This window comes from Corvus moneduloides, chromosome Z (genome assembly GCF_009650955.1).
Source record: "Corvus moneduloides isolate bCorMon1 chromosome Z, bCorMon1.pri, whole genome shotgun sequence".
Lineage (NCBI taxonomy): Eukaryota > Metazoa > Chordata > Aves > Passeriformes > Corvidae > Corvus > Corvus moneduloides.
The window spans coordinates 15,708,089-15,720,852 of NC_045511.1; the positions used below are offsets into that span (position 1 = coordinate 15,708,089).

General features: G+C 57.5%; 1 protein-coding gene across 9 annotated transcripts in view; it reads left to right on the forward strand.

Annotated features, from left to right (window-relative positions):
- Window positions 1-12,751, forward strand: part of FAM214B (family with sequence similarity 214 member B) — a 38,904-nt gene extending 26,153 nt beyond the window's left edge. For 6 of the 9 annotated variants that reach the window (XM_032097614.1, XM_032097622.1, XM_032097615.1 and 3 more), the window contains 9 exons: window positions 3,232-3,324; window positions 3,922-4,123; window positions 5,757-7,029; window positions 8,570-8,628; window positions 8,935-9,031; window positions 9,460-9,618; window positions 9,992-10,060; window positions 10,525-10,730; window positions 10,954-12,751. In XM_032097614.1, the coding sequence (XP_031953505.1) occupies window positions 5,923-7,029; window positions 8,570-8,628; window positions 8,935-9,031; window positions 9,460-9,618; window positions 9,992-10,060; window positions 10,525-10,730; window positions 10,954-11,107 (1,851 nt within the window). In that variant the 5' untranslated portion in view covers window positions 3,232-3,324; window positions 3,922-4,123; window positions 5,757-5,922 and the 3' untranslated portion in view covers window positions 11,108-12,751. Of the gene's footprint in view, window positions 1-987; window positions 1,053-3,231; window positions 3,325-3,921; window positions 4,124-5,756; window positions 7,030-8,569; window positions 8,629-8,934; window positions 9,032-9,459; window positions 9,619-9,991; window positions 10,061-10,524; window positions 10,731-10,953 lie in introns of all 9 variants that reach the window. The other 3 variants (XM_032097617.1, XM_032097618.1, XM_032097623.1) reach the window with 2 other exon arrangements.
- The last annotated feature ends 13 nt before the right edge of the window (window positions 12,752-12,764 follow it).

A 12,764-nucleotide genomic window follows, 5' to 3' on the forward strand; every position in this document is an offset into this window, starting at 1 on the left:
TGTTCCTCTAGCATCTCACTAGTCAGCTTCTCCCTGGGATTGCCACCTCTGCTACGGTGCTGGAGGTACTCCCCAGCCTCACGTGTCTGTCTCTCTCCTGATGGTGAGATGCCTGATCTGTCAGACTGTGCAGGAACCCTTCTCTGGTGGCAGCATTGCTGTTAGTGCTGCCATCCTTCAGGGTTGTGACGGAAACTTTCTGCCTGCTGGCACTTTGCAAGCTCTGCTCTTAGCCTGTGCCAGGGAGCTCCTGGGTTTGTGCTCACCACTGGTTAGATTTCCTTCTTTCTCCTTGGGTTCAGAGAGGACCTGTGGAGCTGTGATTTATCCTCCAGACAGTCTGTTTCCAGCAGTTTCTGTTGCCTCTTCTCTTGCCTTGTGCTCTGTTCATTCTAAGGATTATTTGCCCTCTGGTAATGATGGCCCTTTTCTTTCCTGGCTGTGTGGTTCCTGCTTCACCCCCAGTGAGGCCACCAGAGTCTCTCCGTAGCACTTCCCAGGAAAGGGAGCAGGAGAGAAGAAGGCAGCAAGAGCCACTTAGGGGTTGGTTTGGGGGTTTTTTTGTGGTCTAAATTGTGCAAAGACCTCTCTTGGCCCTGCCAGCCCCCAGGCTGGTGCTCTGTCCCAGGCAGCAGTGCCCAAGTCAAAGCCTCTTGTCCACTGGCCGTGTGTCCCTTCTGACCGGCTGGCAGTGCTGCTCTGGGAAGCCACTGGATCCCCCCTGAATGAGTGTGGCAACTTTGGGCACAGCTCTTGCTCTCTTCCTTGCACTGGTGCTGTGCAGCCATCCCTGCCAGGCTCCCAAGGGCTCTGCCTCATGACAGATACCTCCCTGCTCCACACTCATGCCGCTTCCTCTCTGGCTGGCGCAGTACAGCTCGAACAGCAAAGATCCTTTTGCAGGCTGCAGCCCGGCATGTGGCACTGCTGCTGCATTGCCCAGCTAGGAACCCGTCCTCACTCGCCATCCTGCTCTGTTTCCTCCAGACTGAGACCATGGTCTGTTAATCCTGGCTTCCCCCTGGATGTGCTAATAGCAATGGAACCAGCAGGTAAGCCAAGTCCCTGACCCAACCGCACCAGGCCTGGCTGTGTTATTCCATGTCAGGCTCTGGTGGTTCAGCGTCCCCAAGGAACACAGCCTTTCTGCCCCAGTGCCTGGGACACGCTCCCTCTCTGCAGGTCCTTTGGCACTGGGTATCTCTTGGGTGATGAAGCGTGGTGCCCTTCCCCAGGCAAAGAAATAGAGGAAAGCTGTGCCTGGCATAGCTCCAGATCCAGGTGCTGGGAGATCTTGGCAAAAGCACAGGGCCCTGCCTGTTTTCTGAGCAATGAGTAGCCTTGGCAGGAGCGGGGCAGAGAGTAGAAGAGCTCTGGCTAGGCTTCCCTCAAGAGGGAAATCTTTTTGAGTCCTGTCTTAGAGCACCAGCATGGGCTGAAACATTGTCAAAAAAAATGAGCATCACGTGGGCTTAGGAGGGACCAAACCCTTGGTCCAGGCACACGGAGCCCCATGTGCTGTGTCCAGGGGCTGGTACCTGTGCTGCTCAGCTGAGCTGGTGAGGCCCTGGGCCTGGCTCTGTCCCATCCATGTGGCCAGAAGTAGGGCTCTGGCAATGCCTGTCTCAAGGGGAAGAGAAGGCAGAGGTGACCAGGTGCTTTCTCCCTGTCCCCTGGACTGCAGGAGGCTGTGGTCCCAGGATTGCTGTCCTGCTCTGGGGGAGGTAGTGGACTCCCGTAGTGCTGTCAGAGGCTGAGCTCTACTGTGAGCAGGATGGGCTCTCAGCAGGGAGGAACTGCCCTGGGAGGCACTTGGCACTGCCAGGAGAACCTCCCTGGGACACAGCTCCTTGCATTTCAAAGGGGGTGAGAAGCAGTGCTATGCCCCAGCTGATCCCCATCCCAGGCTGATGGTCATTCCTCCAGAAGGATGTTCAAGGAGATCCTAGGGTCTACTTGGAGACACTTTGGGTGACACTTTCCTGTCCCCACCATGGGTTTGGCATTTCCAGCATGATGCTCCAAGCAACAGTATCTGGGCTGGCAAAAGATGGTGCAGCCCCTTGTTCTAGCTGTGTGTTCTATTGGCTGGTGCTGGCAGCACCTGAGGACTGGTGCTGAGAGCTCAGCTGGGATGGATTTCTGGTGTTAGCAGGTCAGCCTGTCCCGATACATCCATTCTTGTGAAAGGTAGCTGCTGCTGGGGAGAAAATGGCTGTGACTTCAGAGGGACACAGGGAAGAGAATGAAAGGATGCGGGTGAAACTGTGTGTTTGTTCTGGCAAGGACACATGCTTTCTTCCACTGAACCAGGCTGATTCTTGCTGTTGGTTGCTGATTTTGCTTCCCAGGGGTTGATTGTGCCACACAAGTCATGGTACAAGTCTCCCTCAGGGATGGAGGAGGGAAACAGCAACCTTCCAGGCAGGCAGAGCACAGCATGCTACCACTTCAGCATCCACCCACAACTGTGGGCATTCACTTGCTTTCCTACCTGCTTTGGTGCAGGTCTCACATGGGAAGGAGCCAGGAGGAGCTGGTCTTTACAAAAAGCTTTTGTTGAGGTTTTGGACCTGTGGTTTGTTGTGCTGCAGCACTGATTTGCCCTGCTGCAAGTGCTCCTTGGGTGCTGTTGTGTTGAATCTCAACAGGTCCTGTTCTGGCTGGTTGCTGGCAGTGCCCTTCCCCAGCAGCAGCGGTGGCTTTTGAGCTGTCCAGCTCTCAGGGACTGGTCATGACAGCCTGTAATTACAAATCTTATTGGAAATGTAATGAAAGAACAGCCTGTTTTCTGGGTCAGGTGAGGTCAGGCAGCAAGCACAGCTGATGCTGGCTTCCCACATGCAAGCTGGGGGGATGCAGAATTTGCCAGACCGGGATGCCAGAAGGGGATTGCACTTGAGTGTTGCTGCCTCTGGCCCTGCTGTTTCCAGCCTTCAGAGCAGTACTCACTGCTGGCTTGGGGTGCCCAGACAGTGACTTCCCTCTGGATGGGTGCTGCAGTGAGCCCCTCTTTGAGGGATGCATGGGGAGGGAGGAGAGGAGGGCGTGACCCCCAGGGACAGGCACCGTTTCCTCCTTCAGCTGCAGGTCCCTGGGCTAGTGAAGCCCATGAGCTGCCTCTGCTGTAGAGGTGCTGAGGTTGCAGGTGCCCAAGGGCTCCTGCCCACTCTGAAGGTGTTGCACCATGAGCTGCTGCATGAGCTGACTCTCCTCCACGCCCTCTTCCAGGCATCAAAGCTGCAGTGCCCGTGGATTATGACCACAGGGGAGCTGTGTTGCATCCGCAAATCTCCGTTGTGCATCAAGGGCACATCTGAACAGGTGACTGCTGTGCACATGAAAGGATTGCTGTCTTTGTGCTGGGGAAAACTGGTGGGGGGCCATCGTGGCTCAGGGCTGTCAGTCTCCTCATTTCTGCCTTCCCTGAAAGGCATCTCTTATTGGAAGAAAACAATTCCAAGCTCTTCTCCTTATCTGTAGGGCCAGAAAGTGTCCTGTGCTGTGGGTGGAAGGGGGAGGAGGTGAAAATGAGACCAGGAGCTAGCTGGAGGCCCAGAGGTTGCTGCAGTGTCTTGGAAAGCAAGGCATGAAATGGTCGCCAGAAAAAAGAGGAATCTCTTCCTATGCGCAGGGTTTCATACAGGAAGGCATGCAAAAGGGATGTAAAATCAAGCCAGGTATGAGAGTTCACAGCTTAGCTTAAAATATTTGTGGTTCAAATGGAAATCAAGGTGTTAGCACTGCCTGAGGTGGCTGAGGTGTATGTGGCCCTTGATTTGGGAGGTTGGGAAAGGCTGAGCCTAAATGCTGCCTTCCCTGCCTGTGTGACCCTGCAGACAGGCAGCACCGTCCTGCCTTTCTCCCAGGAAGCATCTGAACCACCCCAGCCCTGCATCTCCCCCTTTTCCTTCCCCTCAGAGCCACTGTGGACACTGAAGAGCTGGAGAGGACGTTGCAGAGGTTCGGAGGCACACCGTGATGGTGGGAGCCATTCCACGGCAGCCACGCCGCTTCTGGGGGGTGCCTGACTGGCAGGTGTCTTCAGCTAATTGTGCCAACGACCGCCTGCTGCAGGGCAGGGAGGTTAATCCGGAGCAAAGCAGGGTCCTGCTGCAGAGGGGTAAGTGAGGGGGACAGCCAGAACAGGCTGCAGTGTCGTGGGCTACACAGAGGGATTGAGGTTGGTGGGGATAACTGGACCAGCCCCACCCAGAGCCATTGCCCAGGACTTTGTCCTGATGACTTCTGAATATTTCCAAGGATGAAGACTCCATAACCTCTCTAGGTAACTGGTTACAGTGCTTGGTCACAGTAAAAGAAAATGGTGTTTTCTGATATTCAGAGGGAACCTCTTATATATATATCTATATATATATCTCTATATATCTATATATATAGATAGATATATATATAGATGAGATCTCACTGAGCCTTCTCTTCTCCAGGCTGAACAGTCCCAGCTCTCACAGCCTTTCCTCGTAGGACAGATGCTCCTGTCCCTTAATCGTTTCTTAGGGTCCCTTTGTTGCACTCTCTCAGGTGTGGCCTCACCAGTGCTGAGCAAAGAGGGAGGATCAGTTCCCTCAACATGCTGTTAATGCTGTACCTGGTGCACTACTGTTTTTCTTTGCTGCAAGGGCACATTGCTGGCTCATGGACAACTTGGTGCCCACCAGGGCCTTCAGGGCCTTTTCTGTTGTGCTGCCTTCCAGCCAGTCAGCCCCCAACATATCCTGGTGCATGGTTATACCTTTTATCACTTCTTTTAAACAAAATTCCTGGTCTTGACCACCTTGGCCTTCCATTTTCCCATCCCCATCCCAGCAGGGTCAAAATAGCATATGCAGCCTCACTGTCCAGAGAGCCTTGATCAACTTGGAGAACCAATTTCCCTATTGCTCACTTGCCCCTAAGCCCTTGCTCCACAAGATCAGGCACAGCTGCAAGGACAGGCAAAAGTCAGAGCTGCCAGGATGGGCAGTTTTTCCTCAGTCTGCTGGTGACTTTTCCTGCATCTCCTCAGCTCTTGCAGCCATTTCAGTATTTTTCATGCCTGAAAAGAAACAACATATAGACAGGATTCTCACAGCCCTCCAGCTGGACTGAAAATCAAAAGTGAGGCACCAAGCAGCATGGAGGAGGGCAGGCCCTCGGAGCTGGCAGGAGTGGGTGGATGGTGACACTGGTACTTCCCAGCTGCTGACTGAGGTGCTGGAGGTGCCTGGTCCAAGCTGGAAGGGGTAATGGGGATGTTAGGCCAGGTTCCTGTCCCCAGCATGGGACTGACACCAGCCCTGCCTCATTCAGTGCACGTGGCTGGGACAGGTTGTCTTGGCCAGTGCTGGGAGATGTTGCTGCTGTTGCCCAAAGGGGTGATTACAGGCCTGAGCCCCTGGGACTGGTCTGACCTGCCTGACTCCTGTGCTCCACAACAGCACAAGCGTGTCCCTGGCAGAGGGCAGGCCTCTTCCTCCCTGCTTGTCCAGACTTGTCCCCAGGAGTCTCCTGCCTGTCTGGAGACCTCTCCTTGCCTGAGCTGGGAAGGAAGTGCTGAACGCGCAGGTGGGTGATGCCTCAGGGTTTCCCAGAAAGCCACACCAGCCTGGTTCCTCTTCCTGTCCCTGGAGAGGGAGGTTCAAGTGGGGCTGTGTTAGGAGCTGCCCGTGTCCCAGTAGGTCCCTTGCAGCCAGAAGTCTGAATGAGGATGGGGGCTCCAGGCTGATCTTCATCCTTCTGCTTTCTTGTTTTTCCAGATGCTGTGCTGCAGAGCACCTCATAGTAGAGGGCTCACACAGAGATCGTGAGTGAGAGGGGATCCAGCTCCCACCCCCCTGCCCTTGCACCCTGACCTGTGGCACTTTACAGTCCCCCTCCTGCTGCCGCATGGGCTCCGCCCGGAGTCCCAGCAAGTGAGGCTCCATGCGGCACATCCACACAGAGACGTCCCTGCCCCCAGAGCGCAGCACGGACCCCAGCCTGTCCCGGCCCAGCGGGGAGACACCCTTGGAGCCTTCCTCGCAGTGCTGCACCCACCGCAGCATCCTCATGGGCTACAACGAGACAGAAATCAAGCGCCAGAAGGTTTACCAGGTGTCCATCTTCTCCCATCTCTCCAGCTCCTCTGAGAGCACAGAGCAGCGGGCAGGCACCCGGCCAGCTGTCAAGAGAGGATACCCCGAGCAGCGAACTCCGGAGGGGGGGCGAGATCCCAAACGAACTCACTGGGGTGACAGGGGGGTGGATGGGGGCCCTGGGCAGCCTTCCCTGGATGATGATGATACCTTTGAGGATGGTCTGCTGGTGGAGGAGCTCTCGCTCTGTGGCTCTGCCCAGCACTTCTCCCACAGTGGGCTGCGGGTGGTGGAGCACCGCTGTGAGGGCAGCCCTAGCCACAGCCCCAAGGCCAGCAGAGAAGACAAGTCACAGGATGTCTCCTCCTCCTCCTCTTCTTCCTTTTCCTCCTCCTCCTCCTCCTCCTCGTCATCCTGGCCCCGGCACATTGCTTGCAGTACTTTGCACATGAGAGACAGTTGCCCTGTCTCATCAGGGGATCAGCCCATAGACTATGGAGAGAATGGGGAGCCAGCAAGTGGCCACAATGTACTTCACCTTGAATTGCACAGTATTGCACAAACAACCCAGTTGGACCCTGGTGGGAAGAGAGAGAAGCCAGGGAGCAGCCCAGCTTGCACCAGCAGGGCTAGCGGAGAAGTGGAAGGGCCAGTGATGGCCAATGGGTGCAGGGAGCCCCCCACTCCACAGACAGCGCTCAGCCCCGAGCCCAGCAACCTGAGCTCCCAGGAGATGACGCCCTGTGGGAGCAGCCAGCTCAGCAGCACCTGCCCAGCCAAAAGGAAGTTGCTGCCTGCTGGCGAGGTTACGGCCGACTCCTGCTCTGAGGATGAGAGCCTGTCCCCACCAGCAAGGAAAAAGAGGGTCCTGCCATGCCATCCTGTGCCCACAGCCTGCCGCAGCACTGATGCCAAGGGAGCTCCGTTCTGGAATCACCTGCTTCCTGCAGCCAAGGTGAGCATTGCTCATGGGGGGAGGCAGCGAATGGTCTGGGGATGCCCAGCCCCACTGTGGCACCATGCCCCGAGCTGCAGTGCTGGTGTGAGCAAGGCAGCAGCTGACAGCCAGCCCTGGCACACATGGTCTGTTTTAACCAGCTCTTGACATCTTGTAGTCACTGGATACTCTGGATGCAACCAGCTTTTTCTCCTGGAGAGCCCTGCTTGGAGAGGAGACAACCTCCCCGCAGCAGTGAGAGCTGGACACATCGTGAAACCACATTTGGTGTCTCATGGCTTCCTGTTAAGCCATGATATAGCAGCAAGCTTGGGAAGAGTAGTTGGCCTCTACCTGCCTGATGAGGAGGAAGGCAGATGCATGGGATGGTTTGAACTCCTGGTCATGATGCCCATTAGAGCAAGTGTCTGGTGGCAGGCAGTGGGACTGGACATACTCTGACCAAGGAGCCCAGTGCTGTGTGTAGAGATGCCACTGGCTTTTCTGCCATTTTGGGGCGCCTGTGGCATGTCCCCAAGGTGCCACAAGGTCTTAGCAATGGGGCAGACCTCTGAGGTTTGCAGCCACCCTAGCAGCTCAGGAGCTGCCTGCAATTCCTCTTTTCTTACCCTGCTCCCTGCCCTTACCTGTCCTGCCAGCTGAGGCTGCAGCAGGCTCAGGCCAGACCTGGCATGCTCTTCTTTTTCTCTGGGGCATCCCATGGTGTGGGGACACACAGGAACTGATGTCAGAGCTATGCTGGCTTCTTGCTGCATGGAGCTGAGACACGCCATCCATGGGGCACAGCTCAATCCCTGCCAGCCTTTTTCATGACTGTCCCTCAGCCCAGCTGCTGCCAGCACTGTCCTTGCAGAGTGAAGCCCTCCAGCAGCTTCCCTGGGTTTTCCCGCCCGGTCATGCCAGCCAGCTTCATCATCCTTTTGTGTTGTGCTGCCCTTTGTGTGGCTTCCAGAAGGGAAAACCCCTGAAAAGAGGACATCTTTAAAAGAAGGCTGCAGTGTGGCTGTGGCTTTAACCCCCCACCCCACAGCTGTAGGATCCTAGCTGTGGGTAGCGATGGGAAACGCACCCCTCTGCCTGGTGGCACTGCTGAGGACTTTGCATGAATCACCAGGGGACAGAACTTTTCCCAGGCTGGTCAGGGAGCATCCTTGTAGGTGTCCCAATCCCTGGGAGGTGCAAGGGGGTGTCACTGCATGGCTCTGTCTACAGGTGTCTTTCACTGGGGCTGCTCCTGAGACCTGCTTTGTAGAGCGGGAATAGTGTGTTGTACCCTTGGGTACCAACACCGTCATTCCCAGCTGAGCCACTTTGGGGTTTGGGCAGCCCTATGTCCCCACCAGACACCCCAGTCCTTGTGCTACCCTGCTGGCCACCCCTGCAGAGGCTGCTGATGGCTGCCCATGGACTGGAGCCTGTTCATCTGCTGGGACACCCATGGGAATGTGGGGCAGGGCAAGGGGCGATGGCCCCTCCCAGGGGTGCACGGGCCTTGGTTGCTGCCCTAACAGAGTTCTCCATTTCGTGTCCCCTCCAGAGCTCTGCAGACTGCACGGCGGTTGGGAGGAGGCTGAAGAGTGGGCTGCGCCTCAAATCGTGAGTGTCCTGGCAGCCCCATGGGATGGACATGAGGGCTCAGGGTGCCTGCCCACCCCAGTACCCTGCAGCCCAATGGGAGGTTCAGGATGGGTCAAGTCCTCTTCCCTGCCCTGGCCCAGGTATCTCCCCTCTTGGACACCACAGACTGGGGGGGTTTTTTCTTCCCATGGGATGTAGGAAAGTGGGTTCCACCTCCAGCAAAGGTATAGGGGACCTGGAGAGGGATCCACATTCCCAGGGACATGAACAACCCAGGGCTGCGTGCTCTTCAGTCCAACACCAATCTTCTCTCCTCACTCCCAGGCGACATCTCCGGACCAGCCTCCGGAGGGGCACCAGGTCTCCCACAGTGCCCTGGGCCACCACCACTGTCAGCCATGCTCTGCTGGGCAACTTTGAGGTAACAGCGCCCACCTGCTGGGGGGAGGTGGGTCCTGGGGGCTCCACACAGGGCTAGCAATGGGTGTGAGAGGCTGAACCTGATGGGAGCCCTGGTGTGGGGCCAGGCTGCTTGTCCCCAAAAGGCCTGCCGTGCAGTGGCAACCACACAGCCACCAGCAGCATGGCTCAGCCAGCAGATCCTTGGGTGGAACCTGCTCAGATGGCTGCTGTGAGGCTGAGCCAAGGTACTCTCACAGCTTCTCCCTGTTAGATGGTTGGTGTTATCTCACCAGTTCAGGGTGTGTCTGTCTTAGAGCGAGGTCTCTGGGCACATGAGGGCAAGCAGTCACTTGGGTGCAGTGAAGATGGGGATGACTTCACCTGGAGCATTGAGGCAGGGGGTGGGGCTGGTGTTTGAGGTTCCCTAACACTTCCTTCCCCTCTCAGGAGTCCATCCTGAAAGGGCGCTTTGCACCATCGGGGAGGATCGAGGGCTTCACAGCAGAGATCGGTGCCAGTGGCTCGTACTGTCCCCAGCATGTCACCCTGCCCGTCGACGTCACCTACTTCGACATCTCTGAACACAGCGCGCCCTCGCCTTTCCTGGTACATGGATGTGGGGGAGGGGGGCTGTACCCCGGCACCCTGGCGCAGCCCCTCACTCTAGAGGGTGGCTCAAGCAACCACCTGCTTGTGGAGGTGGATGGCTGTGCCAGGGGCAATCTTTAACCCAAAAAGCCAAACGGGAAACAAGGGGGAACATACACAGGCCCAGCTGCTTCATGGTTGTCATTGTCATCACCTCTCTTGTCACCACCTCTCTGTTGCTGCTCCTGGTTTGGAGAGGAACTGAGCTGGGGGTCTTCTTGCTGACTTGTGCCAGGTGTTCCCAGCGAGGGAGTCTCAGGCCCATGCTGGTTCCCAGCTGGGCTCTCCCTCGGCTTTCTCCCTCTCTCACATGCTGTTTATTTTGCCCCAGGGAGTGATTGACTTGGAGGCCTTGGGAAAGAAGGGTTACAGTGTCCCCAAAGCTGGAACCATCCAAGTGGTGAGTCATTCCCTGGCCTGCAGTAGCAGTGTGGGGGTGGGGCTGGGTGGGCTCTGTTTGCCCTGCTGGGGTGGGTATGCTCCATTATGTTGTTAGGCAGGGCAGCAGCTGGAAGGCTTGTCTTCTGCAGAGGGGTTACATGGCCACCAAGACAGCACAGCAGAGGGGAGTACAGGGTACCTGGGATGCTGGCAGGGAGACAAGGTGATGGGAGAATCAGGGAAAGAAGAGGTTGGTGAGGGTTTTTGGCAGGAAAGTGTGCATGTGCAGTGGGAATGGGATGTGATGCAAGGGGAGCAAACGTGTGAAGGTGGGTGTAAAGGACTGACCTGTGGCACTCAGGCTAAGCCCTCTGGGACTGGTGTGAGGCTTTCTGGATCCTTTGACCAGCAGCTTCTGCTCCCAGATGCCCCATCTCTGCCCTGCATTCCTCCCAGTCTCACTCTCTACCCCTCTGCCCCCAGACCTTATTTAACCCCAACAAGACTGTGGTGAAGATGTTCTTGGTGACGTACGACTTCCAGGACATGCCAGCCAACCACATGACCTTCCTACGCCATCGCATCTTCCTGGTGCCCGTGGGGGAGGAGGAGGGGTCCACGGTGGCCCCCAGTGACCCACTGGGCACCAGCCCACCCCGCAGGGTTCTCTGCTACCTGATGCATCTAAGGTAAAGCATGCCAGGAGGGGTGGGCACCTGCCCCAAGGCCACCCCTGTGCTCCTCTCCAACATGTCCCAAGCCTGCAAGACTGGAGGAGGGACTGGGGAGGAGCAGGGACCAGCTGCTCCTTGACCAGGGGCCAAAGTAGCCAAGGGGGTTGTGCCCTCACTGAGGATGCCCTGCCCTTGCCTGGGAGCCTGAGGTCCCTCTGCCTTGATCGTCTTCACACAGGTTTCACAGTTCCAAGTCGGGGAAGATCTACCTTCATGACGACATTCGGCTGCTTTTCTCCCGCAAGTCGATCGAAGTGGATTCGGGGATCCCCTACGAACTGAAATCCTTCACAGAGATGCCCAGGCACCCCTGCTACTCACCCCGGGCCTGATCTTCTTCACCCCCCACCCCCCAAGGGCCACTGGGGGAGCCTCCAGCCCAGCACTTAGGGGAGAGATGAGTAAAGGGGCAGCAAGCACTGCTTTGAGATATCCCCCACCCTCCTGACCAGCACGGACACCACACTCTGCAGCAGGGCTGGGATCACCCCGGGGGCTTAACCAAGAGTGGCAGGGGCTGAGGAGCAGCCCTGGCACTCCAGGGACATGCCCAAGCCTTCTGCTGGCACTGCTCCCAGCTTGGAGACTGGTCTGTGGCCGAGGTGGGTGGGTGGGGAGTGAAGAGTTGGACTGGGGCTGTGGGTAAGACCAGCCACACTAGTCCCGGGTCTGGAAGCAGAAAATGTGGAAGAGTTTGTATTTATTAGTATTTATTGTTACTGGGAGTGCAGAGGAGGCTGGTGCAGAAGATCAGAGGTTCCGTGCTTGTTCTTCCCCCCAGCCCTGCCCCCACCAGGCTGCCTGTGTTGGGACAGGGCTGTGGGGACTGTGAGGGTGACTCGGGACAGGGACATCTCAGCCCATGGAAGGGAGAGTGACCCACTGCTCACCAGGGTGCAGCTCCCAGGCCAGGGCTGTGTTAAACACCCTGTGACAGGCTCAGCCTTGCTGGCACCCGCTATGCAGGGCCAGCCCAACTCAAAGCAGCTTGGGGAGGCCTGCACTTATCTTCTGGGTCTTTTAGGGCAAACCAAACCCCAAGAGGCCTGTGGCTGTCAAGGAAATGGCCACCGCCAGGTTCCTGACGGTAAGAGACACAGCTGTCACGTGGATGGGGACCTGGGGCTCTTTGCAGGAGTATGGGGATAGCCCTCTGGGCAAGAGCCTCCAGAGCACGTGTGCTGTGGATCTGAGAAGATTGCCAAAAAAAAAAAAGGAACCTTGCACTGTCAGTGGGTGGGGGGTGAATCCTATGAAGGAGGGAGCTTTGGGCAGGGTCTGCTGGCAGCGTGGTCAGGGGCTGGAGGATGGGCAGGAGCCCCAGCTTAGTTCCCTGGGAAGCAGGGAAGCAACAGAGGACATCAAATTCCAGGAGCTGGGCTGGATTCTCAGGAGCAGGACTGGGGGGAATCCAGAGAGGGGCAGGGCTGAGGGCAAAACAAGCTTGCACATCCCGTGTCTGTTATCACCCCTCTGCCCTCTGAGCGTCTCGGCAAGGCTCCCCCTGCCAGCCCAGGCTCTGGGGAGCCTCAGCCCCTCTCTCAGAGGGAAGAAGAGGGTGACAGGCCCGACCCCATCAACTCCCAGCCGTGGGGCTGCGACCCCAGTGCCGGGGCCTCGGTGTGGCCATGGGCCAGGAGTGGGGGGTGTGGGGTCGAGGTCCTGCTCTCCCCTGCCCGGGGGCGGCCAAGGGGCTCCGGCCCTGCTGCACTGAGAGGTGGAGGCCTGAACCCGCCCATACACTCACAGCGGGGGCCTGAATCCCCCAAACCGTGGATCTGAACCCCCCAAACACCGGGGGCCGCTCCTCCCCCTGCCCTGAGCAGTGGGTCCCGGGGGCCGCCATGACACCGGAGTCCCCTCGCCCCCCGGTCACCGGGCCTGCCCCTGTCGCCGTGGCCCTGCGGGCTCGCGAAAGCCGTGCCGGTACTTTTCGTGTTCCTTTTTAATTTAATAAACGTCCGTTTGGAGCTCCAGAACGAGCCCGGG